The sequence below is a fragment of the Phoenix dactylifera genome, chromosome 2 (assembly GCF_051530095.1).
Source record: "Phoenix dactylifera cultivar Ajwa chromosome 2, Ajwa_hap1_PhDact_Kaust_v1.1, whole genome shotgun sequence".
NCBI classification, from domain to species: domain Eukaryota; kingdom Viridiplantae; phylum Streptophyta; class Magnoliopsida; order Arecales; family Arecaceae; genus Phoenix; species Phoenix dactylifera.
In genome coordinates, this window is record NC_143191.1 from 27,938,388 (window position 1) to 27,965,145 (window position 26,758).

At 38.4% G+C, this 26,758-nt stretch overlaps 1 protein-coding gene, 1 long non-coding RNA gene and 1 pseudogene across 3 annotated transcripts; 1 reads left to right on the plus strand and 2 right to left on the minus strand.

The window, feature by feature from the left end:
- Positions 1-7,685: 7,685 nt before the first annotated feature.
- On the minus strand, positions 7,686-17,396 carry OEP16-3 (Mitochondrial import inner membrane translocase subunit Tim17/Tim22/Tim23 family protein). Of its 2 annotated transcripts, none has more exons than XM_008802428.5 (3): positions 17,262-17,396; positions 16,508-16,845; positions 7,686-8,030 (listed from the first exon to the last, which is right to left on the minus strand). In XM_008802428.5, the coding sequence occupies exons 2-3, from the start codon at positions 16,833-16,835 to the stop codon at positions 7,882-7,884; spliced, it is 477 nt and encodes a 158-aa protein (XP_008800650.1). In that variant the 5' UTR covers positions 16,836-16,845; positions 17,262-17,396; the 3' UTR covers positions 7,686-7,881. The 2 variants fall into 2 exon arrangements, with proteins under 2 accessions (XP_008800650.1, XP_008800651.1); XM_008802429.5 differs by having other exon boundaries at positions 16,508-16,842; positions 17,262-17,378.
- LOC148714646 (uncharacterized) lies at positions 9,846-16,409 on the minus strand. Its single transcript, XR_015975237.2, has 2 exons — positions 16,364-16,409; positions 9,846-10,111 (listed from the first exon to the last, which is right to left on the minus strand). It is a non-coding gene; the product is annotated as an uncharacterized LOC148714646 (long non-coding RNA).
- Positions 17,397-21,571: 4,175 nt separating the features above from the next.
- LOC149768266 (uncharacterized) lies at positions 21,572-23,220 on the plus strand (annotated as a pseudogene).
- Positions 23,221-26,758: the final 3,538 nt, after the last annotated feature.

Consider the following 26,758-nt stretch of genomic DNA (forward strand, 5'->3'; position numbering starts at 1 on the left):
AAGGATGCCACAACTGAGAACACCTTTGCATTAACAAGAATTTTAACAGTCTTCGTTTCCCATTATTGCATTATGATACTGTTATATTAAAAGAACAATAATTGTTATTACTTAATTTTCAATATCCCTCTGATTAAAATCATAATTTAGAAAATTTGATCGACACCTTTTTTGGGTCTTCCTACGGTTAGCATGGTTCGAAGCATGATCATTAAGTATATGGCTTTAAGAAAATTGAATACATCACATTTACATGCCAAGAATTTGACTCTGGTCTACTTTATACCAGTTCAGAAAATAATATTTAAAACCTCTTTATATATTACTGGCCATTATGATGATAAGAGAGTCCGCTTTGTTCTGCCATTGTACTGGAATTGGACTCATGACTGTTATCTTGCCATTACAACACTGCAGAAGTGAGCATATAATAAGAGCAACATCTGTCATTTGGCAATTCCATTTCTTTTATCTGAAACTTCATATACCATTTGAGAAAATAATACTTATATTCATAACATATTTTGCTGATTATAATTTAAACAGTCATTAGAGAAATTATGGCAAATAGTCATCATGCTAAAATATAATATAAAATATACTATACATTATGACAAACAATCATCATACTAAAAATTGCACTGTCCATATCCATGTTTAAACTCATTAGAGAAATTAGCTTGATGTTCATGTTTAAATCTACTCAAGCTTGGAGAGTGCTATCATGTATTGCTTGATGCCTCTGTTGAAGGAAGAAGGTTTACCTGCGAGCGGATACTTTACAAGTTGTGCGTGGATTAGATACACCAAACTTCTCACGGAGTGGGATGAGGAGCGAAGTCAATTGTTTGGAGTTTTCTACACTTATGGGCGTAGAGGATAGTCACTCAATTTAGTCATTCAATACCTGTAACAAATGCCTATCTTTCGGGTCTAGTGGTGTTGTTAAGTGTCCCAATCCAACCACAACACGAGATATGTTGATCCATGAGGGTCATGTCATGTGTTTGATGGCCTATATGGTACATGTCGATTGCTTGCTTGTATCAGCACTCTCCATGTACTTGTTTTACAAGCGACTTCTCCAATGGAAAGCTTCAAAATTACAATGTTAAGCTTGTCCTAATGGACTTGTCCCTTCGAGATCCTCGAATATGGCAATATTCCTTTCATGCTTCTTAACATTATATGGCAATACTGAGACGAACCAGGATCATTGTTCAGGTCACGAACAACAATAAAAACGTAGCAAGTTAGGAAAGATATGTGATTTCTAAGACCTTGGCGGATCGACTTCTATGCCAGAGCCAGATATTAGAATATTAATAATTATAAATTAAATTTAAATTTTAAGAAATAGATTAGGAAATGCTGATTGATATTTTGATATTAGTTCTGTTTATATATTCGAATAGATTAAGTTATGTCGACCAATATAATCACGGCCAAGAAATAGTTTGTACATAACAATGATTGTCCAAAATCGAAATTGATACAAGCCGGTGTCTTGGCCGAGCAGAAGATACTTGACTAATCGTCTGTTTTGAGTGCGTTCCAGATTCTTTACAACAATAAGTGTTCCTTGCTCAATAGTTTTGTATCATGTTTACAAGTCTCTCCAACTTGGGCATGCAATGGGCGTTGATAGAATAGAATGTCCAATTCCAGTTGCGCCCCAAGAGGTTGCTTGTGTGCAGTTTGGGTTCACCATGAAATGAAAATTTATTTTTGTTTTGTGCCCAGGCTATATTTATTTCTGGATAATTTTAATTCACATCTTTGAATAATTTTAGATATATATGTATTCATTACTTGTTAACCGATTAAAACTAATAGTTCGTACCGGTTAAAACTGAATAATTATCAAAAAGGTGCTCTCCTATTTTTCTGAAATTTCGAAAGTATCCTTTATTATTGGAGCTTTATTCAAGGGCCTTTTTATTTTTTCCTGATTGAGCGAACTCAAACAAAGCTTAAGAAGTGATTTGATTTATTCACACTTATGTAAGCATGAAACAGAGCCATAGCTTTCACTTTCTAGTGTGCTTAAGCCATCCAGTTTGCCATCAAAAAGACATAAGAGGTCATTGGTTTACAGCCCCATCTATTTACAAGCTTATAGTTTGTTTATATACTCTTCTTACCTAGTCGAATCAAGTTATATCAACAATAATAGCATTGGAAATCAATATAATGCTAATATGGCCCTATTATAGCTGTTCAGATCCACATTTGCCTCGGAAACCTTGTTCAATCAATTTCTTTCTTTCTTTCCTTTTCTTTTCTAATTGTTCAACTAATTTCATTACTAATTTCTCTGCTAGGTTTGTGATTAACCTAGTTAGTTTATGGATCTTGACGTCAGATCCATATTGTATCCAAGAGTATATGTTTCACGATTGGATTGTTTCCCAATAGATTTTTTTAACAACTAAGATGATGGAAGCTTGGGTAAATATTTAGCGCACGGATTGAGAGGACAAGATCTAACTAGCTGTCTTGTATCAAAACAACACTCTCAAGTCAAGGATGGGTTGGAACTGGTGAAATATGAGACATAACACATGCTCGCCCATGTCAAGTGTTGATGCTTGCTGAGCAAACCCCCTTCTATAACAAAAACATTCCAAATCACAATGTCCAAGTTGTGGTAATCTGTTGATAAATCCAATACTTACATATACAGTGTTTTCCCTATTTGTGAACCTCGCGACTTCATGTTTGTCATGGTCTTGCTTTCTTAAATAGTAGTCCTCAAACCCACAGCCGCATGGTTTCTCTTCAACATATTTTACAGTCAAAACATTATTAAATGGCCAACATCTATATCAAATATGTGCATTATATATGCCAAATTATTGACAATCGTCTATCAAGATTTCTTCCTTTCAGGAGTTATGTGCGTAGAATGTGCTGTCATCTAGTTTAAATGTATATAAATCTCCCAAGCATTACCATCATGGAATAATTATGCGATAATGGCTAATATCATGCATTAATTGCATAGTAACAGCTCTTCACGATATGCACATTATGCATTCATGGCTGAGCTGGTGTAACTGTTATCGAGATCATAACTGGGGCTTTTTTTAGCAATCCTTAGCGGGTTAGGCCGATTAGAAAAACACCAAGGCCAACACTAAAGTCAGGGACTTTGGGATGGCCAATATTCTTCCCATTAGTTTGGTTTGTTAATCCCACTTCTATCGCATATTAATCACGGACCACATCGCCTTATAAAACCCGACCATAGTATTAAACTCGGAGAGTGCATTTTAATAGTCCCATATAGAAAATTGAAACGAAATTAAGTGTATAAATGTATCGGACGTCGGGATGCTTTGCCACCAGACTCAGTCGCGTGGGCTTGTAATCCGAGCGGGGGGTTATAAGATGGCTTGGACTTTTTTTTTTAGCTGCAGCGGATGAATCATACAATTCTAGTATGGTTACATCTAATAAGGTTAGAAAAAAATAAATTTCGGAGCACTCTAGATAGCTCCCCCTCTCCAACCTATAAGGTACCCCCAAGTGATTAGCCACATACAAAGCCACGCAGTCTGCATCTTTATTTGCCTCTCTGAAAACGTGCTTGATCTGGATGGCTTGGGCTTGTTTAACGAGATCAACTCCTTCGATTATCGGGTGGGTGTCGGTGCATTAAACAACACGACTTGAAAAAAAAAAAAAAAAAAAGCTCGATAGGTCAGCCATCTTTTCCTTTTTTTTTGGGTCAAAAAAATAATATTTTTATCATTCAGATGACATGACTGATAATAGGAGAGGGATAGCCCTAAAAGGATGGAACTGTAATGGGCAGGTCACCTTTTTTGTTTTTTTGGCACAACGGCGGCTCACATACAACGGGTTTAAGTACAACCCATGAAATTAGAAAAAAATAGATAATGCAGTGGGGACGAGATAGACACATAGGTTCCCTAAATGAACTCTCTGTAGACATGGGAAGCTCAGTAGAAAGCACACTCACCCAGTAAGCTGGAGATGTTGTGGAGCAGGCACATCCCGCTGGCAGCGCACCCTTGAGACCCTGAATCCATTTGATCAATGTGGCCGAGTTTTCCTCTAGGATGATACGGTTCGCGACCAACACCCATCTCGCATAGGTGGATCCTTCCCATGCTGCTCTAAGCTCAGCTCAGACAACATATTGGTCGAAGATCTGCCGATCCCCAACTGCCACTACTCTCGCATCCTGGTCTCTGATAACAAACACAACGCCATTGCTGCTCTCTGCCCCACCGACGCTGCCGTCGAAGTTCATCTTGAGAAAGCCGGGGGGTGGGGGTTTTTAAGAGACGAGCACAACCCTGGACGCTATAAGAGCGAAATGGAAACCTCAGATTTTTTCCTCACTAACCCAAGGGATGACAACGCAGTAGTGCCAATGACCTCTATCACATGGAGGAGTGCTCTGTCCACCACTATCCTCGGATGAGCATCTTTGTCCTCAAAGACACAGGCATTCCTATTTAGCCAGTAGTGATAGGCTAGATAGGCAACCCTAATCCCTCGTTCCACAAGGTCGAGCCTCTATGAAGAAACCTCCAGGAAGGTTAGAAGCTCCTTAGCCCACGACCACCCCTATCACATGCTAGAAGAAGCCGAAACACACTCCAAGATCTGAACAGCTCGCCGACAGCCAAAAAGGACATGGAAGATAGAATCCTCCTCCGCCTCCTGGCAGGCCCAATAGCTTGGGAGGATGGGTACACCTCGCCGAGCTAGCACTCTTTTGGTGGGCAGTCAGCCCCAGGCTACCTTTGAGACGAACAAAGCTACTCTGGGGTGAATACGCAACCTCCATATCCAACTCCCATCAATCTGCTCTGCCGACAACCTCCTGATCAGCCCTAGAAGATCCTCTACCTTCACCTCTGGCATGCCTATACTGCTTCAAACCTGCCTGTCCGCGACCTCCCTTGCAGGGATCGGCATCACCAACACCTTCTTGGCTAACTGCTTACCAAACACCCGCCGTACAAGGTTCTCATCCCATCTCTTCTCTCCTGGTGTAAACATGTCACAGACTCTGCATCCCTCCATCCAGGTAGCTTCGAGCATGGTGGGCCATCTACATAGCGGCAGGTTCGCTAACCATCTGTCCCCCATGACGTCGATGGCTCGCCCATTCCCAATCTCTAGATAAAGGAGCTACGCTAGCCCACTCGGAAGATTGACGGGTCGGCTGGGTCCCCATACTTGGCCCTCATCATGGAGCCCTAAAGACTCGCCGGCTCTAAAAGAAATCTGATTGCCAGTCTGATGGCGAAGATCTCCCGTCGCTCTGACAGAGAGTGGATCCCCAACCCACCACTACGGGTCGACTGACATATCGTGTCCCATGCTAGTAGGCGAACGCCACCGCCACTCTCCTACTGTCCCCAGATGAAGCTCCTGAACAAGCGCTCTAAGCACTGCAGCACTGCGATCGGCACCAAGGTGTTGGATAAGAGATAGATTGGAATCAAGTTGAGAACTAAACATACCACTATGATCTTGCCCATCATAGACGGGGCACTCGTCTGCTAACCCTCCAGTCTCCGCCCGATGTCATGCTCTAGGGAGGTGCAATCCCCTCTGCAAAGGCATCGGCCTGTGATCGGAACCCCAAGGTATCTCAAGGTACCCTCCTGCTCCCCGATGCCCAAGATTTCCATATTGACGGCCTTCACCCCAGGCTGAACCTTCGGGCTGAAGCAGATCATTGACTTCGCCAAATATTATGTTCTTCTATAATAAAAAATTTGAGGACTAACAGTATTCATCAAATATTGCAACAAAAATTGTAAATCAAGGTTTTTTCTTATGCAATATTATGTTCATCATTGGATATATAAATATATAAATATAAAAGAACTCAGACAAACAACTCATACTATTGCTTTTCATTCTAAAATTCAATTCATATCATGTTGATATCAGACGATATACAAACTTCTTTCAAATATTGAAAATTCTAAAGGCAGTATCCGTTATCAAAAAGTTTACACAGACATACGCCATGTCTTCTTTGAAATCAAATAAAGAATCATTTCCTGCTGAATAATGTCAATGGCCACCCACTTCTGTAAAAATTTTAGTACCTATTTGACACTGCATCTGCTCAATTAATCCACATCGTGCTTGATAACAATTTGCACCCGTCATCAGCTCATGTTTCACAATGATCAAGCAAAATGTAACACGAAATCTCCAATCAAAAAAGCACATTTTATCATATCTACCATAACAAACCTCACGATGATAAACTCTCTTAGACATAAAAACAGATACCAAATACGGCATTATATATATATATATATATACATATATATATACATATATATATATACATATATATATACATATATATATATATATATATATATATATACATATACATATACATATATATATATACATATACATACATATATATATATACATATACATACATATACATACATATACATATACATATATATACATACATATATATATACATATATATACATATATATATATATATATATATACATACATATATATATACATATATATATATATATACATATATACATATACATATATATATACATATATACATATACATATATATACATATATATATATATATATATATATATATATATATATATATATACATATATATATATATATACATATATATATACATATATATATACATATACATATATATACATATATATATATATACATATATATATATATATATATCATCAAAGGCAAAGTTATGTCTCGCATATATTGACATTGCGATATACCATATAATGGCTGCCGTCGAGTGGATGTTTACTACAGGAATTTCTTCTGCCATACTTACAATCTCTCGACTGCGGTGCTCTTCAGGAGTGGGAAATCAGATACATTCTGCCGGTGAAGAAATCTTCCAAATTTATTCATGTACAACGATCATAGGAGTACAAATTTTAAGGACAAGTTGTATTAACTATGGTGCCTTAATTATAAGAACCTACAGTTGTTAATCAATTTGTGAGAACATGATGACTTGGACATCCATCCAAGCGTAACATAATGACATGGAGTATTGAGAATAACTTCCCATCAAGTTCTCTGATATATTGAATTTGAGTCTTGCATGCATGGCTTCCTGCTAGAAACATTACACGCTTTTTGAGGAGGCACTGCCATCAATCTCATCATTTCCAAATAGCTGATCCACGATCTACATGCTTCAAATATGCTCACCCCAAAAAATAGTAAGTGGTTTAATCTCAAATTCTGCAGCTTTTGAATGAAACAAGATGGCCTATGCGGCTATATCAAAGTTCTGAAAGAAAACCAGGCACCAGGTCACTGATTGATAAATTAACTGAGCATGGTTTGTATCACACACCGAACGAAGATTTGCAGAAGCAGATCAAGCAGCAGAACTCCAAGGGAACACGAGAACTCTTTTCAACTGCTCCTATTGTCATTTTGAACTTTAAGCTGGCTGCATGAATTTCCTGATATGATATATGTAAATTGCTCGATATTCCAATAGCTTATTCATTGCTTACATTGGTTTTAAAGTAACCAAACAGATGCTGACCACCGAACATGGCAAGGCTGAGCCAACGCTTTCTTGCAACCATCACTGGAATAACAAACTGAATTGATTTTACATGTTTTCATCATCATAACAAACAAAAAGAAAACTAAGATTTATTTCAATATTTGTCTCATCATGGTTTCTGAAAACAGAAAATGGATTGCCAACAACAAGGTGCGAGCATTGCGAGTCTTAAGATGGTCATTTCATAGAACATATCCAAGGAGAATGCAGTAGACCCGTCATGGCTGAGGTCATTAAAAGAGAGCTCATTTTACAAGAAATTAAGTACTAGTGGAAGGCCTTTTCTCAGTGGTGTAAGGGTAGTATTCTCTACCATTATCGATTCTTGTAGACCGATCCCCAATGTCCAGCACAGCAGAAGTGAAGGCCAGACAAGAACCTGCAGATATGGCTGTTTGAAAGCTCCTCCCTGCAGATTGAAGAGTGATCCATCCAAATTAGAAAAGATAGATATAATGAAGGCAATAGAACCTTCAATGGTCACATTAAATGCTAAAAAAAAGGGATCATGAAATGGGAGAACCACGAACAATAATAAGATAAACTATGCAAATATAGAAAATTAACTCATTTGTATTCAGAAAGAATAATGGAAAATAGACCAAGAGAATTCAGTTCATGTTTAGAGCAGTTCCATTTCAGAAATAGATCCTAGCCAAACGATAATATTGGCAAGTTTTTTCATAAGCAAAACCTACAAAATTATTCCAAACCTTTAATAATAAGAATAATGGCGGTGTCATTTGAGAATAAGATCCTTGCATTACAGAATCATGCAAGTTCTAACATTCCTAGATGCTTGTGAAGTCTCAAATGCCATACGACTATTGCTTCCATGCCTGCAAATAAAATTTTAACTGATCCACATTCCTTTCTACTCCCTTCGCCTAAATCATAGATACTATTGGCAGTCAAATCACCCATCAGATATAATGCTACTTCATGGAAATGCTCTATGGGGCCTCAATTTTTTGTATTCACAAAGCAACTATAATGCCAAATAGATATCATTACTCTTTAGGTATGGATTTTCACTTGAAGGCTGGAAAGAAAAAGTATTGCATAAATCCATAAGCCACTGAAAACTCAGTCCACAATCCAAACATCTCAAGGAGACAATTTGTCGGGTCTATACTTAGATAATGGTTTATTTTTTAGGGCCAATTTAGCATCGCTTTTATTTCTTCTTTTCTATTTTTAAAAGTAAAATCACAAAAAACAGAGACAGAAAACATGTTTGATACCATTAATTTTATTTTCTATTTTTTAAATCACTTTAATTATTTCAAGGAAAAATGAAAGTAATAAATCTTCCATTTTTGGTATAGAAGAAATTGTTACTTTTAGTGTTTTAAAAAATAAGAAACACATTTTTTTACCACAACCACCAACATCGCCTCCACCACCACTACATTGCCTCGACCACCACTGCCACTGTCATCGTCGCTGCTTTGCCACTGCCATTGTCGCCACCTCCGCGGTCAGTGCCTTCACCACTATTACCGCCGCAGCCACCACTATCTCCATTGCCGCCTCCACCACAACACTATTACCATCACAACGCCTCGACCACATCATTGTGCCCTTGACACCACCACTATTGCCTCCACTACCATTGCCGCCACCTCCATCACACTACCACCGTCATTGTTGCCAACTTTGCTATATTGCTGCTAGACATACCACCACCACCACCACTACCACTGCCACCTCCACTGCCTCCATTGTAACTACTACTGTTTCTACCACCATCGCGATTTTTGTTTTTGAAAAATAATTGACTACACCAAACATGTTTATATTTTTAAAAATTAAAAAAATAAATATAAATTTTATTTTCTATTTTTAAAAATAGAAAAATAAAAATGAAGCCAAATAACACCTCAATAACCGATAGTAATTTATTTTAAAACCTATTTTAAACAATAAAATAAAGCGCATGCATGAACACAAATATTTAGAGATGCAAAAAGCGATTGCCTATATGTTATTTTTATTTTATATGATCCAAACAAAAAATTAATTTGAAATTACAGATATTGGATTTCATAGAGCTTTATGCGCAAAAGGAAAATCTCTAAACTGTACCAAACTTAAACCTAAGGACCCTACGATTTCAGCCAACCTATAAAGATGCGAACACAATCAACTTAACAAAAGCTGTAGAAAGACGGAATATATTATCAGCAGACATTAGCCTAACAAACAAAAAGTATGCCATATATAAATGAATGTGTAAAAGTACGCTATACATAAATGAATGTGTACAACAATGCCACTGGCTCCCATCAACAAATTTATAGATGGAGAGAGATAGCCCTTCTTCAACTGTAAAATCCAAATACAACAAATTACATAAATTCGATCTTAAATGGAAAAAATCATCTCTCTCCTGGTCAAAGTTCAAGTCTTTCTAAAAACATGAAAACAAATATTCCAAACATTTTTAGAAAGAGCATGCATCATCTCCAGCTTCCACACTCCGGCCTTCTGGAAAAAGAAGCAGTGACACGATGTTATTCCTCAGCATCTCTAGTTTTTAGTGTTGTGTTTTTTAAAAGGCTGCTAATATACAATCACAGCTTGGGTGCAGCACTATATGATTTTTTCACATGGTTGATATCACATTGCTCTCCATAACAGCTAGCACTCTGGAGTCCTTACAAATATAATTTATTGAAACCATGTAGCTTCAAAACTTTTATATTACAGCAGGTCCTTTGTAGATGACCAGATATTCTACAGCATCAAATAATTCTAGATATCCATATACCAGCTGTAAGGGAGGAAGATAAACTTCGTGAAAGGCATTTTTTTCAGATTTCGACATTGACTTTCACTCCAAAATTAAGGGAGATGGAAAAATAAAAAAAAAGAAAGAAAGATAGTAATGATAAGAAAGAATATTAACAAAAATATATTTCCAAATTTAGTTGAGACAAAAAGGGAAAAGATGAGAGAAATTGTAAAATAATTGCGCGAAGAAAAAATTATACATTTTCCCTTTCAAATGCCTGATCTGCAATTGCAAGATCTGGACTTCTATAGAAAATTATTACAAAGTTCCCGAAATTACTCCTTAAAAACCCTAAATCAAATAAACAACAAAACCAGGCCTCTCCAAGCAGTTAAATCAAAAGTTTGATATAAACAAAAATCATTTCCTTTATTTCATGGTTTCTCAACTAGATAAAAGTTCAAGTCATCTATATGTGGCCTAGCTAACTAGTACTCTTAAATCTAAATATATAATTTGTTGCATTATAATGTTTTCTGTTTAGAAGCTTCTACAATACGCAATATGAAGGAAAAGGGCTCTAGAAAGACAAAAGGTGTATGACAAAAACATGTTTACTCTCCACAAATTTGTATTTTCACACATTCCATTCTAAGTAAATATTATAAATATCTTAGAAGGTTCAGCTTTTTTTGGCTTATAGATATATTTTATTGTTGCCATTTGTTAGATTGAATTGACTTTCATACAACATTGTGGTAAATTAAGAGGACTTCCCAATAGTACAGTAGACCTGTCAAAGGTATGAGAACACATTAGTCTTCCTAAATTGGTCTTTAGCTTTTATTTTGTTTAGAAGCATTCACATGCATATATAATATGTACCCATGCGCACGGACAAATAAATATGTATATGTACATACATACATAGACAAATGCATATATACATTTGCCAAAAATTGGATGGTTATAAGGTATGAAATAATTTAACTTGGAAAAATCAGGTCACACTGAAAAAAAAATGTAAAGATATACTGAATTGCTAAATTAGTGACCTCAGAAAGGTCTCTTAGTCACAGCCCTAGAACCAAGATCCAGGCTCCCGAAAATAAGACAAGCTTGGAAGGTCGGCATTCCTTGATATTTGAGCTAGGACAATAATGACTTGCATTATTATCACTACCATGGTTTACAACAAGTTACAATATCTCCTGAGGTGTTTTTAATTGCTAACAAGTACCTATACAATACATCCCACATATTCCTTAAAGCATGCCAAAAGTAGCTTTATCGAGAATAGGACAAACTTTCAGTTAAAATGCATGAAGCACTGAACGAAAGATGTTAATGAGATTGAATACTAAGTTGCTTGTGTGTTTGGGTTATAGGATAGGTTATCACCTTGGTTCTCCCTGGGTTGGTTGATAACTATGATTACTTCCAGAAGGTAGCATTGATTAATAAAGTAAGGTCCATTCTTTATTCACAATAATTGTTAGACCTCTCTAGTCCATTTTTATGGAGTTAGTTACAGAGAGTGCATTTATATGCCTTGTCAGCAATTAAAGGAGTAGTTTGTTTGCTAGAGAGAAAGATATACAGAGAGGATATGTCAAATACATGACATGATCATTCTACAAACCAAATAGCAATTACTCTCGAACCCTAGGTTTATCAACTTCATTTTATCAAAAGCTATATCATTACTTTAGTAATCCTTTGGTTCATTATAAAATAAGGGCCAGAAAATATTTTCAAAAAAATATTAGTGCCAATTCTATTATAACTTCCTTCCAATAGAATTCCATCCATAATTGGTCTTTGAACCTCCATTCTGATTTATAACTATGTTGTTTCTAGGTGGATAACTCATTACTTCGAGTCCCTCCCTTTAATCACATATGTCATCTCCACCCCATGCCAACTTCATAACGATCAAAGATGGCGCCTAAATTCAAAAGCCTAAATATCGTGTTGTCATAATAGTAGCTCTTTTCTGGAAAACAATAATTTTGAATTTTCTCGAAAAGTTTTTAAGGAAGACCTCTCACGGCACACAATTTCCTAGAAATAGTCTTATAGCATAAGAAGAACATAAAGCAATGAACGTTAAATCTATCCAAATGGCATTTACCTCCCAAAATCATGTAAATTGGAAAATGGATTGGTGGAGAAAAATAAACATACAAATGTTGATAGTCAAGAAGACCAGTAGCTATGAACTTAACCACTCTGAGTTATATACAATGCCTCCTTTATAAAAAATAATTACTTCATCTATCATGTATCTCTCAGTGAAAGAAATTTACTTTATGTAAAGCACTTGCATCGTGGAGATATGAATGTTGAGAAGGATGCCTGGTAAAATAGAGAATGATAGAAATGCATACAATGGAACAAGTCAAGAATTATCCAACATGGATTCGAGTATGTTCACCACATTACAAAATGAACACAAGAAGACAATGAGAAATGAGTGGCGAATGGGCCACAGAAAAAGAAAAAAAAAAGATTAGGAATTGAAATTTTCACTAATAATGACATGACAATGGTGGGAACAGTTCAGAAGAGCTTGTTTTCTTCCTTATGTTAGTTCAACCATTTTCATTGTTGATGATGTGTTTTCCTTTCAATACAATCATAGAGTATTATCATCCCAATAAATACTCGGTGATATGTTAAACATATATAAGGTAACTCCAGATAGGTTCATGAACTACTGGCCATAAAGCTATGGTTATATGTGATGAAGACCATATGAGGCCTTAATAAGAAAATAAGGTTCAGTTAGATGGAAAGATTTCATCAGCGGGAAAGACACGAGCAGTTCTAGGAAGGTTTGAATGGTTAGCTGTTATCGAGATCTAGTCATTGATAGGAACAATAGTCACAGACTCGATAACACCAAACAAATAGGAGAAAAACTGTTATTTGTAATTATTGATTATGGTTCTTAATACAGAGAACTGCAAATGTCAGTACACCTAAATCTAAAGAGTGTTATATTAAAAGCTTGTGATATATAAATTGCAAGCACAGTGTATGCCGAGTATTTTAACAGTTTGCGTTGTGATAACAAATTAATGCTTTGTGAATCAAATTTGTCATGAAACTTACAAAAACTAGCAACACTCAAAACAGTTCGGAGAGGCCGACAACTAATTTACTTCTGTGTTATTCATGAGAATGAACACATCAACATAAAGATTAAAAAATATGAATCTTGCATCCTCTTTAGCAAACTTATTGATAGGGAGGAAAAACAGTACATTTGGTATTATTTTAAACAAACTTATTGATAAGATAGAAGTTCATGATTCAAAACTGAGTAGCATAGCTAAATATATAACTATACACTAACAGGCTAATTTATGCAGAACCATGCCATGACTATCATAAATTAACAAGTTGTGGCCTGATATTAATTAGCTTACATAATACTCCATGGAAGCAGCCACCAGCATCCTAAACTGAAAACATAAAAGGAAGAAGTACATGCTACACAAATGGGTCATGTGAATGATGCACAAGCATTAGATATTCAGGACGAAGTGGACTAACAGAGTGTCCTACAAGCACTAGGAAAACTAGTCAGATATTGTATGAAAATCTAGCTCAATCTCATCCAACATGTTGCACCTTAAGCGAGAAACGCAAGCTAGTGCAAAACCAAACAACTTGTATTTTTACTAGATGCAGAAGAAGACTAACATAATTTGTCTCTATGGACTTTGGAATGGGTCATAAAGACACAAGAATAACTTAATATAGCTGGGTTCATTGACAATGAAACAGAGTAACATAGTAGCTACTAAGTTTCTTGAAGATATGAAGTCCCCTTTTTCCCCCGACTGAAACAGAGTGGTCCTCAAGTTTGAAATTAATCTACAGAAGCAGCCAAGATTTATGACAAGGTGGGACAAACATACGGATGAGAGAAAAAAAGTTGATATATGATAGAGTACGATTTTGGAGTGTATAAGTTTGATTAATGAAGGTGAAGCACTGTGATAACAAGAATAATCTCAGCATTGACAAATCAATGTGGAATCAATCTTATAGATCCTCCTGCAAAGCTATTGGTAACAAGTGATTAAAAAATGCTAACAGTGAGAACAAGAATCTAAGAAAATTAACACCGGGCATAGTAAAGCAATTGATAAAGAAAAGTCATGAGTGACCAAATTATTATATTATGAACACAAAAATGTCTATCATGGGACCATAACTAGAAAAGAAACAGCTCCACCTTTTGGAAAGGTTTGATGGTTCTCGACGACAATAGGAACATATCCAAGTTCAGTTCTAAGCCGACACTTTTTAACTTGTCATAGATGCATAGGTTGTCGATCCTCTATAAAAGACATCTTTGTGTACCTTATTTGTAGGCGATGATGAACAGAAAGATGGGTAGAAATTTAAAATTAGTTCATCAAAAGCAAGAAACACTATTTCTTGTGGGATATATACAAGCAAAGAATGCACTAAAGATGATACAATAAGATTTTTTTCACTAAAAAGGCCATTTTTCACTATGTTGGTTACATCACTAAAAAAGGCTGGAATATAGATGCGGATGTTTCAGCTAGGACAAAGTCCAAGTAAATGGAGTGGCTTATCTTCCTATAAAGTGTTTTGTAACAACTGAATATCATAGAGAACTAAGGCACATTGAAACAAGTTTGTTGTAGTATGGATCTATATGTCTATGCTGTGGAGACAAAAACACATAATTAGCTTGGCAAAGACAAGAAAGGTAAAATGGATTTTCGGTTACAGTAGGAAGCCTAGAATTAGATTTAAGTATGTTGAAATATTTGGGTTTTACAAGTAGAAGATAATGAGTAGTCATTTGATATTATTTGGTCATATGCACCATAGGCGAAAGATGGTAATGATGAAAATGCACCAAATATCAAGATTTCATGTCGAAGGTTTGCAAAAAAGACAGAAAAGGGGAAACATACAACTTGGATAGAAGAGATAAAAAAGGAACTTGATGTCATTTTCATTTCACAAGTTTGGGCCTAAAAATCAAGGTCTATAAAACCGGTATTGAGAACCGTACTAGAACTTTACCAGTTTGGTACAATATAGTCAGTATGGTACAGTATGCACCTTTTATCAAGATAGGCTTCCAACATTTCTTATTACTCCTAGCCACAATCCCTCCCAAGGCAGGGTGGTACAGGATGGTTCCACTCCAATATGGACCGGTTCAGCTCATATATAAACCGAACCTCAATACTGTAACAATATTTTATCGATATAGTACGGCATTATCGGGTATAGGACGGTACGACAAACCTTGATAAAAACCATTGCCAAAGTGATGTTTCTAATTTATGCGATGGCTAATTTCCTAGAAATTTATGAACACATAGGGAAGAATATATGAAAAGAAGAAGAACAAAAATATATTTATAAGAATTGAAAGCATATTTTAACATAGTAAACAGTCTCTCTTACAATCAGTCACTATTACATCTTGTAACTGGCTATCTAATATATTTCTTGGTTGAGGGTTGAAAACCTGTATCTCCTTGCAAAATCCAGCATCACAAGTTTGAATTAATTTATCAACATTAATAACTTGTCAGAACAAAAACTGAGAAGCCAGGAATATGAAAAGTGACATTGATTTTCTAAAATACTTGGAAAAAGTGACATTAATTTTTAGAATACTTCTGATTGGGAAACAAAACTAAGGAGTAAACAAGGTGAAAGTGGTGATTCAATGCAGAGATGAAGGATCACACAAGCATTACCAAAGTGGGTAAAAAAATGAAGATTTCCATAGTAAGAAAAACATACATATCATGATGGGTTGGCTTTTGTGATTTCCCAACTCTAATACCTTGATTTAGGATCCAAATTTCTAATAGCAACTGGTTCACATGCTTAAACATGTAAGTAAAAGAACATAAGAATCATTATCAACTATATATGATAGGATTGTAAATTAGTTTTAGATAGAAGTCAACATAATGAACTCAATTGATTACCAAAGTATATGATGTCACGTGCCCTTCTTATCATAAATCCCTTCTCAGTAACCACTTTCTGACAATTAGAGTACTATTCCTCTATGAGAAACGCAAGTTTAAAATTCATATTGTAATAAAATTAATAGGCTAAAACTGCAATACCTTTAAGCCCATAAACAGATGCTCCGGCAACAAAAGCACCGACTGCACCATTAATAAAATCCCTCTTCATCCTTTGCTTCTGCACCAACTGCTCCACACCAATGTAGAGCCCTCCAATGGCAGCAAAAGTGAGCCCGTAGTTACCACACATCTTCAGCGTTCTAATTAACCCGGGGAGCGCTACGTGCCTCTCTACACGAGGCACGTCATGCCATGTAGCAACGATTGTACCCCAGAGCGCACCGGCAGCTAAACCCGTCGTCGCTCCCTTGACCGTCTTCATCACCGGTGAATCCTCGTCCTCGATGTAAAGCTCTGATTGATCCATCCTTGTGCTTCTAGCCATTGAATAGATAAATAAATCCTAAAATTAGGTTAACCGATCTAAAGATTTCAAGAAATATGAGCCACCATACCTATATCAAATCAAGTCGCAGGGGAAAATTTAGGATCATTCAAGAAGAAAGGAAAACCCTAGAATTCTAAGATCACGATTACGATCAAGATTCGAATTTTGACGGATTGTTTAACAATAGGTCAAGAATGCAAGCGATCCGTGACACTATTTCCAATCGAAATTAAAGAAAAAGCGAAATAAACAGATCTAGACAAAAAAACCGAAGCCCTAAATTAATTCAAAAAACAAGTTACTTGTTCCTCTGATTAAATGAGATTGTAAACGCGAACGAATTAGGGATAATATAACAATCATTCAAATGAAATAATAAATAAACGGAAGAAAAGACTTTGATACCTAAAGAGGCGGAAATGCTCCTTGGGTTGCACGCGCAGTGGTGATCTCGCTCTCCGCTATTATTCCTCGCGTCCCCCGCGAGCTTCCTAAACCGAAAGGGGGGAACGGAATTTACCAAAATGCCCCGATCGTTTTGATCTTGATCAGACGGCTGATGGGAGTGGAGGGCCACTTAATCTTCTCAACTTCTACAACCATCTGATTAAAATCGGGGCCACGGATTGTTGGTTCTGCATGATTGGGTCCTGGGCCTTTCTCAAGCCCATTAAGGTTTACTGAGAGCCTGGTGTGGCATGTGAGCCCATAGGCCCGTTAGACTGATGGCCCATCTAAGAATATCTTTCCCGAGAACAATGGAATATTCTTAGTTCTTGAGAAAATGAGCATTGAGCAGCACCTATTTGATTTGCATGGCTCAAGCATTTGAGGGAGAATATAGCCAAAATTTGCACCCTAAACTTTCTTAGGGAGGATGGTTGCAACTATTGAGCTATAGTGCAGATTATGAGGTCCAACTTAATATTTCTTCGACAAGTATACATAAATTTCTAGAAGATATCTGATCTTTCTATTCCCTTGCCAAGAGAACGACATGATTGGAAAATGTATGTTTTTCGGAGGGTAACGCCAATAGCAGGTTCTATACTCACATAAAAATTTGTATATGCAAACCATAAGATAGTCTTCTCGGCATCCACTTTGGTCCACGCTAATATCTAGTTTTTATTCGAGAGGATGGTTTGGAATAAAGATCATAGCAGAAGTCTTAAAATTAATCAAGTTTAATACAAATATCATAATCTTTCATGGATTGCCGGTGTTGCCATTGGGAACCGGCCTCAGGCGTTGAGTTGATGGGGGTCATTGGAGATCTTGGATTGATTGTTGTCCGGATCAAAAAGATCAGATAGGATTATTACACGCCTCTACGGTAATATTCTGATGTCCACTGCGCTCGATTAGTGGTGATCTTGACATCAAGTACCCACGAGTTGGCGTCGGACGACAAAGGAACAGCTTCGAGTGACGCTCGAATGTTGGCTTCGACTTGAAACAGTAAAAACAAAAAAGTCCACCCACCGAGCATGTCCGGCAGAGACCTTCTGATGCCTAAGTTAGGAGGGGGCCTAAGAGAGGCAGAGAGACAACACAAGAGACTTGAAAGAAAACTTATGTGGAGGGCCCCCGAGAATGCGACGTATAGGGCGAGGATCGAAGCTCGTCGCCGAATAGTTTGGGGCCATACAGTGATTGATAAGGTAACAAATCGCGTATCTTGCCTATACTTTTAGGTCATGAGATTTGCATAGGCATTGCGTTTGTTAGGAAATAGTCAACGACCATGACCAAATTATTACCAACTGCGGAGAAAGTTTGAAATATAGAAGACTCGCGGTGCACCTTTTGGGTAGACCATATGGCAAGCTTTAAATGGTTAGCCCACGACTAGGTGGTGAGCTTTTATTGGTCGACTCGTCTTGTTAGTAGAAGTCGATTTTGAGGTATATCAATTGGTATTACCAGTAACTAGGTAGGGTGGGTAGTTTCAAAGTGATGTATTCCTGATAGAGAAATCAAGCTCCACGCGCTAGCTAAAAGTAACCATCCATTACTTAATGAAGCGGTGGCCTGTTAAGTCAAATTAGCTGGACCGGCTAATATATTTGATTTTTCATTTATAACCACATTGAACCATTGGGTGATAACTTGAGCAATAACAATGGAATGATGAATGAAGTTGGGCCTGAGGCAAGAGTAAAACTATAAGATAGTAGCCTGATCAAATCTAGCTTGACATGGTAAGCAGCGCCTGATTATTTTAATGTGAGTGAAATGGGACTCATTCCAATATCACACCCCACTAGTTAGCAATTAGAGATCCTTTAGGTTTGAGTCTTCAATGGTACATTCAGAGTATTTGAATTTAGCTGATTATAATGCGGAAGGGTTTCCTTTCCATTATCTGAATATATATATATATATATATATATATATATATATATAAAAGAATCTGAATGCTTAGTCCTCATTGTGTAATTAATTAATGATTAGTAAATAATTATGAACTTGTAAACCTATTTCTATCAGACTAACTTTGGGTTTGCATAAATGCTATGTTTGGAAAATGACTGGATGAAAAATTATTAATTTGCACCAAGAAGCTAAAATTCAAAGTCTCGGATATTACTTTTCCTCTCTAAGGTCATGTAGGAGAGCTGTAGATATTTTCATTTTCTCATAATAAGTTCGGAGACTAGTTCTAGATATATGAGATTTCTGTGAGGAATGGTATGGGTGGCACTTCCCTTGTTTGTCTTCCTTGAATGAAACCCTAACTATTTGAGATGTATTTTATTTAGTGGGTGGATGAGAGACTGAGAGTATTTGATCCCAGCAATCAGCCAATGGACAAAAACTCGCATAACGTGTTCAAGTAGTAGAGTTGTAGTTTGCATTTTCATCTATCATATTTAATATGTGGACGATTAGAATTCTATGAAATTCAAATATGATTTCTTAACGAATACTCTTTAGACATGGTCATGAGAAACTCTCTGACTTTTCCAAGACTAACAAGTTCATCAAAATTGCACGACACCAGCATGGTGAAGGGTTCTTGTTTGACTTTGAAATAAAAAAACGGCATACTTATCTCCACCTTTAAAGAGCTTCCACACTTTCCTGGCATCAATATGTTCTCCCTATTTTGTTCTTTATAACAAGGATTTTTTGCATGGATACCCTTCTACATATCAGATTTTGTATGAATACTCTTCCAAAATTGATATTTGCATGTATATCCTCGTAAAACTCTGTTATTGTACAAATACCTCTAATATAATGCTTGTTCTAATGGTGTTAAAAAAATCATATGTATATTAATTAAAAATAAAATTAAAATTTAAAATGACATTATTATGCTTACTTTTTTTTCTTCCCCGCTTCTCGCCCCGCGCCCCGCGCCCCGCGTATCGAGATCGCGATCGTGGGATCGCAGGCGCCCGCGAGCGATGCGATTGTGAGATCGCGATCGCGAGATCGTGGGCGAACCGATCGCGATCGTAGGCGTTCGCCAGTGGGCCATGGCGAGCGAGATCGGCCTGAGATCGTGATGCAGTTGGCTCGCGACCTCTTTCCTCCTTCCTCCCTGTTCTATAATCCAACAGATGATAAACAAAAATTCTTTTCACTTCTAAATCTGTCCTCTCCAAAAGTTAGTCGTGAATGCAATCATCTTTCAAATCTTCCAAATTTCTCCTATCCGTTGATCATAAAAAAGATATTTCAATATCATCTTGCCCTTTGTTCCCTTTCGTAGATTTATACTATTTTTCTTCTATTAATCTAAACCAAAAAAATCATTAGAAGTGTTAGAAGAGCAATAATGATTGTTGTAGCTGATTTTATTTCATTCCTATTTTTCGCTGTGAATCTATATTAAAGCTCTATATTTTGGTTTCTAACTACATACCATATACTTTATTTGAGGATAAGAAAGGCAAAGTATCACCTATTTTTGATTGCTAAAACATAGTATGGCTATGTATTATTCCTTCTTTTTTTTTTATTTTGTTAGGATAGGTTTGGTTGATAAGCACTCTCTCTTACAATTTATATTGTGCATATTTTTTTATGCAATGTACATGTTTTTAAATGGAGCTACAACTAGTCAAATTGAAGGTGAAATTTAGAGCATATTTTAAGAAGGTTAAGAATTCTATAAGACTTAAGTATTACTTTGGAAGACAAAAGAGTTGGCTAGTTGATGTCGACTGTTATTGCTACAAGGACGTATATGATGATATAGTATATACCTTCAATTTAAAGCTTGAAAAGATTATAAAGATTTGGTCTGTGATTAGACATTTAATGCCTAAGTCTTACATGATATTAGACAGATCAGAAATTGATGAGTTTGTTTGAGGAGTATAAGGATTTAAAAGAGTGCTTCATATTTGTCACAAAAGAGGCCAATATTATACAACTTTCTTAATCAACACTAGGCAGCCAAGATCAAATTGAAACATGTAGAAGCACTGCAACTGCAATTAAGAGATTCGAGTGGATGAAGTAAGAGAAAACTAAAGGCACAACGAAAGTGAGCATCTAGCTATAATAGGCATTAAAACCTTAGCTACTGTTATTGAAAATAATGACTTTGTTGGGATAAATGATGAAACTTTATTTCAAGAGGAGCAGAAAACAGCTACTAAAATTTATGGTTCTGAGAGTAGCTATCACAGTTTTGTAATAGTAATTCTGATGATGATGATGAAAATATCATAGAGTACGAGGGAGAGACATATGAGATGGACATTGAGGATTCTAACATGGCCGTAGGGACAAAATATATAAGTCGAGAATAGTTCAAGGTGGCACTAAGTCAGTATGCTATATTGAATGAATTTGCCGTAAGAGTTCTCAAAAGTGAGCCTCGTAGAATGACAGTGAGTTGCAAAAATGAAGCTTGTAATTGGAGGGTTCATGCTTCACTATTATGTGATGGTCATACATTTCAAGTATTATGGTTGAAATATGTTAGCTTTTAATTACAGGGCTTAATGAAAAATATTGCATGCATTAATATATTGTTCTGTTTGTATGTGCAGGTCAAAAAAATTGAAGGAACCTCATACATGCTCATTTATAAACAAATGTGGCAACAAGATGGCCACACAATTTTGGATATGTGATAGAATCATTGGTTGGCTACGAAAAGAGGGTGACCTATCGTCTATTGAGTTAAGAAGGAGATTGTTGCAATTCCATCATCTTGAGTTTTCATACCATAGAGTTTGGCGAGGAAAGGAGCTTGCCATGTCCATGATTCATGGTAATTGGGCAGATTCTTTTGAGAGAATGGAGGATTTCAAGGAGGAGCTTTTGAGAAGAAATCCGAGTAGTGTAGTAAAGCTAAAGTTAGATGTGGTTGGTGACAAGCATTACTTCTACCACTTTTTTATTTGTCTACGAGCTTGCAGTACGGGCTTTCTAGCTGGTTGTAGGCATTTCATAAGCCTTGATGGTTGCCACTTAAAGGAAAAGTTCAGGGGGTGTGATAATGGCTGCTACATCACTTGATGGAAATAATGGTTTGTTTTCAGTTGCTTTCGGTATTGCAGAATTTGAAAATAGTGATAGCTGTGTTTTTGGAGGCACTTAAAGAATCAATTCAAGCTCCAGAAGGTCTAGTAATTGTATCAGATTGACAAAAGGGACTCGAAGAAGCAGTGCAACATATATACCCCTAAACAGAATATAGAAAATGCATGAGACATTTGTACAAAAACTTTTAAACAAAGTTTTCAAGACACTGGCTTAAAATTAAAGTATGGGGAGCTGCAAGTGCATACATGAAAGTCCAACATGACGATATCATCAATCAAATTAAGAAGGATAGCTTGAAGGCGTTCAAGTATCTTAATGCTGAAAATATTGGTTTATGGAGTAGATCTCAGTTTGGCATCACGACTAAGTGCTCCTATATAACAAATAATCTTTCGGAGTCATTCAATGCTTGGATTTCTGAGGCTAGACATAGGCTAGTACTTGATTTATTAGATGTCGTAATAAAAAAATTATGGTGAAAGTGGAAGCAAGAAGGAGAATGGCTACCCGCTGGAAAGAAAATTTAGTTCCTGTGGTAATGAAGTATGTAAGAGACGTCAGCCTTAAGCTAGGCAATTATAATGTTTATAGAACTAGTGATTACAGAGCAGAAGTAATTGAGACTAATGGAAGACATGAAGTAATTGAACAAAGGTGCTCTTGTCGTATGTGGGAGGTGTCAGGCATTCCTTGTGTGCATGCTGCAGCTTTTATTTGTAGTATAAGAGGTGCAAATTTAGAAAATTATGTTTTGGAGTACTTCATTGTTGCCAAGTATAAGACTGCCTATGCATTAGAAATTGAACCATTACCTGACAAGGCCCAATGGATAAAAGCTGATATTGGATAAAAGTATTGCCTCCTAAGCTCAGTGTAAGACCTCCAGAAAGGCTTAAAAAGAGAAGAATTAGGGATACATATGAAAATACATCGAAGAAGATGCATAAATATAAGCATTGCAGTGATCTTGGGCATCATGCAAAAACATGCAAAAATCTAGCAGTGGAGGAATCTCAAGCTTCAATGTTCTCTTCTTCTGCACCGAAGAAGCTTGGGAGGTAACATATAGCACTACTCTAACTTAATTATGTTTATGTTTAATCACTTGCTTATCATTGAAATATTGCAGGCCTAAGAAAAATGATTCAAGAGAAAGAGTGTCATTTTCAGGAGGCACACATGCATTGTTCGTAGCATCAAGAGGAAAAAAAATAAAGGACGATTCTGCGAGCAAGCTAAGAGAATGGAAACTTTAGTTAGAGAAGATAATACCTGCCCACAATCTTGATTGGTACATGTTGGATATACCTATCCCAACTTTTGCACCTTATTTGCTTTCAAGTTATTTGGATCACTTTAGCATTGTTACTAAATATAATTTATTAGTTGATATAGAGTTAATTCTCATACTTATTCTTTTTTCTTTTTTTTTGCTAATTGCATATTTGATCGCATGTTTTGCTGGAGCAATGAAGATTATGTTGGATATAGATTTTTTGCTATATTTTTTGTTCTACATTTATCAAGACGATATTCATAAGCTTTTACCTTTTGGAAAGAGCACAAAATATCTATTTCCTGTTGTTGGTGGTAAAATGGACCACCCCACAAATGCAATTATAGCATCCAAATCCGTCAGCAAGATCGAGCTCATCCAAGTGATCGGGCTCTTCGACTCATCCAAGTGATCAAGCTCTTCCGCTCTCGAGCTCATCCTAGTGATCGGGCTCTTCCGCTTTCGAAGCTCATCAAGTGATCGGGCTCTTCTAAGTGATCGAGCTCATAGGCCGAGCCGAGCACAGCAGGCTGCCGAGCACAGAAGGCCGAGCACAGAGAGCGCCGACCAGAAAGGCAACCCCGCCGAGCCCATGCCTTAGCCAAATATCCAATCTCCGCCTAACCCTCCAAAGGATCTGACAACTAAATATATGACTCCACCTCAATCTGCCACCATCCCCAAGTCATTAAGGCACAAGATCTCCGCAGGCATTCGGCACACCCTATCATTAATGCATGAGACCCCCTCAGGCCTCCAATGCACTCAGTCATTAAATGAACACGGCTCAAGATGATCTCCGGATCACTGAACCATCAAAGCGTACGGCTCTTTCTGACCACCGGTTCACTCAGCAATCAATGCACTTGTCATCTACGGACCCCAGGCCCACCACGGCCGGCGGTTCAACCACCCCAACGGGTCCGATCAATCGTGACAGCTCCCTGACAGTGACGGTAACCCATTAATTCGCTCAGTCACATCACAGGTAATCCGGCCACTCTCCCTATAAAAGGGGAGCTTCTCCCTCTAAGAGGGAGGAGGCCTCTTCCTCCCAAGGGGATTATTTCGGACTTCCACATACGATCTCTCTCTCTTCTTCAAAGTTAAGCCCCCCTCTGACTTAGGCATCGGAGGGCCGGCGCCGGGGAGCCCGGCCACCGGTTTTCCTTGCAGGACTTGCACACCCCCCGCGGCGGAGGACGCAGCCAGCCGGCGCACCGCCGCCCGCCTCCTGCAGCAGCGGAGCTCCTCCTTCCCCGGCTTCACGGCGGCCCCCGGGTCCAATTTCCAGCAACAGTTGGCGCTAGAGGAAGGGACCGGGTTCGCTACCATGAAGCTAAGAAGCAAAGGGGCTTCCAACGCCTCTCGACGTCCTCCACCAAGCCCAGAATGTTCCGTCCGGAACTCACCACCTCCGGCCGAGTCAACCCCTCAGGTTCGGCCGGAGCAATTTGATGCCCTGGTGCAGCAAGTGCAGGCGTTGGCTACCGCCGTCCAAAGCTTGCAACCCAGGGGCATCCCAGCAGCACCGCCTCCCCCGGTTCCAGTTCAACCGGAGCCCCCTACAAGCGGGCTTCCTCTTCGAGGTCAGGACTCTCAAGTCCAGGCCTCCCTCTGGAGAGAGCACCCAGTCAGAGATCACGGAGGCTGGCCACAGCCTTCAGAAGCTGAGTCGGTTCCAGGGCAACCTGCACCCGAACGGACCGCTGCAGCGATCCCCCAGAATGATGAACTCGACAAGAAGGTCGAAAAGCTGGAGCGCCAAATTCAGGCACTCCACGGAAGAAAATCAGGACGTGATAACGACTTCGAGTTCACTACGAAGTCTCCCTTCTCCCCGGAGATCGAAGATGAACCGGTCCCACCACGGTTCAAGATGCCCCAGGTGGAGCCTTACAACGGCAGGGCCGACCCCCTTGACCACCTGAAAAGTTATCGGGCCTTAATGGCCCTACAAGGAGCCTCGGAGGCCATGATGTGCAAAGCCTTTCCAGCAACGCTCCGAGGACCGGCCCGGCTTTGGTTCACCGGGTTGAAGCCGAGTACTGTCTCCTCCTTTGAGCAGCTCGGCAGGCAGTTTGCCAGTAATTTTGCCGCTAGCCAGCTCCAGCGGCGGACGTCGGACTCCCTCCTTGACATCAAACAAGAGGAGGAAGAGTCCTTCAAGGAGTACTTGGATCGGTTTACTGCCGCAACATGGAAAGTCCGGGAGCTGGACCAGTCAATCGCCATGTCGGCACTAAAGACTGGAGCCCGGTCTTACAGGTTCCTCTTCTCTATCGAGAAGAACTTCCCTGCGGACCTCACCGAAATGTTGACCCGAGCTCGCAAGTACGCCAAGGCTGAGGAAGCCATGGCCTCTCGGCGGGAGGAAGCCGAACGACCTGCCAAGATGCAGAAGAAGCACCAGGAGCACTCCCAACCAAGTAGCAGATTCCCCTGGCATGAGAAAGAGCCTCCTTGGCCCAAGAGCCTAGCTCGCCCGGGGTCTCCCCTCCAAAAATTTCAGACGTACACTCCTCTCACATCCACCCGAGCAGAAATCCTCATGGAGATTGAGGGTCGGGGCTACCTCCGACCTCCATTGAGAATGCGTCCGACAGAGTCGCGGAAGCACCCGAAAAAGTACTGCCGCTTCCACCGAGATCTCGGCCATGATACAGAGGATTGCTACGAGCTTCGTGATGAGATCGAGGCACTTGTCCGCCGAGGTCGGTTGAGTTATTTTGTCCGTGATCATACCTACAGGAGAGAGCCCGAGGAACAAAATCCAGTGCCGCATAAGGGGCAGAATGACCACTGACCTCTCACGGGCATCATCAATACCATCAGAGGGCGGGCAACTAGAGGTACCAGAAGCTCCGAGCTCGGAAAAAAGAGCTTCCTCAAAGCATCCGTGCTCTGTGAAAGTCACATCTCCTTTTCTGATGAAGACCAAAAGGGTGTTGAGCCCTCTTTATGACGACGCTGTAGCTATTTCCCTCATCATTGCAAGGTTTTAAAAAAAGGATTTTAGTACATCATGAAAGCTCGGCTGATACCTTATTTTGTATGCCTTCCAAAGGATGAGCGCTCCTTTGGCTAGATTCATAGGAGATTCTACCCCAAG

Excerpts from the sequence above, each read along its gene's own strand:
- OEP16-3 (XM_008802428.5), bottom strand. The coding sequence starts at position 16,835 with ATGGATCAATCAGAGCTTTACATCGAGGACGAGGATTCACCGGTGATG. Across the intron at positions 8,031-16,507 it reads ATCTGTTTATGGGCTTAAAG|GGAGGAGCTTTCAAACAGCC; the intron begins GTATTGCAGTTT and ends TTCAATCTGCAG.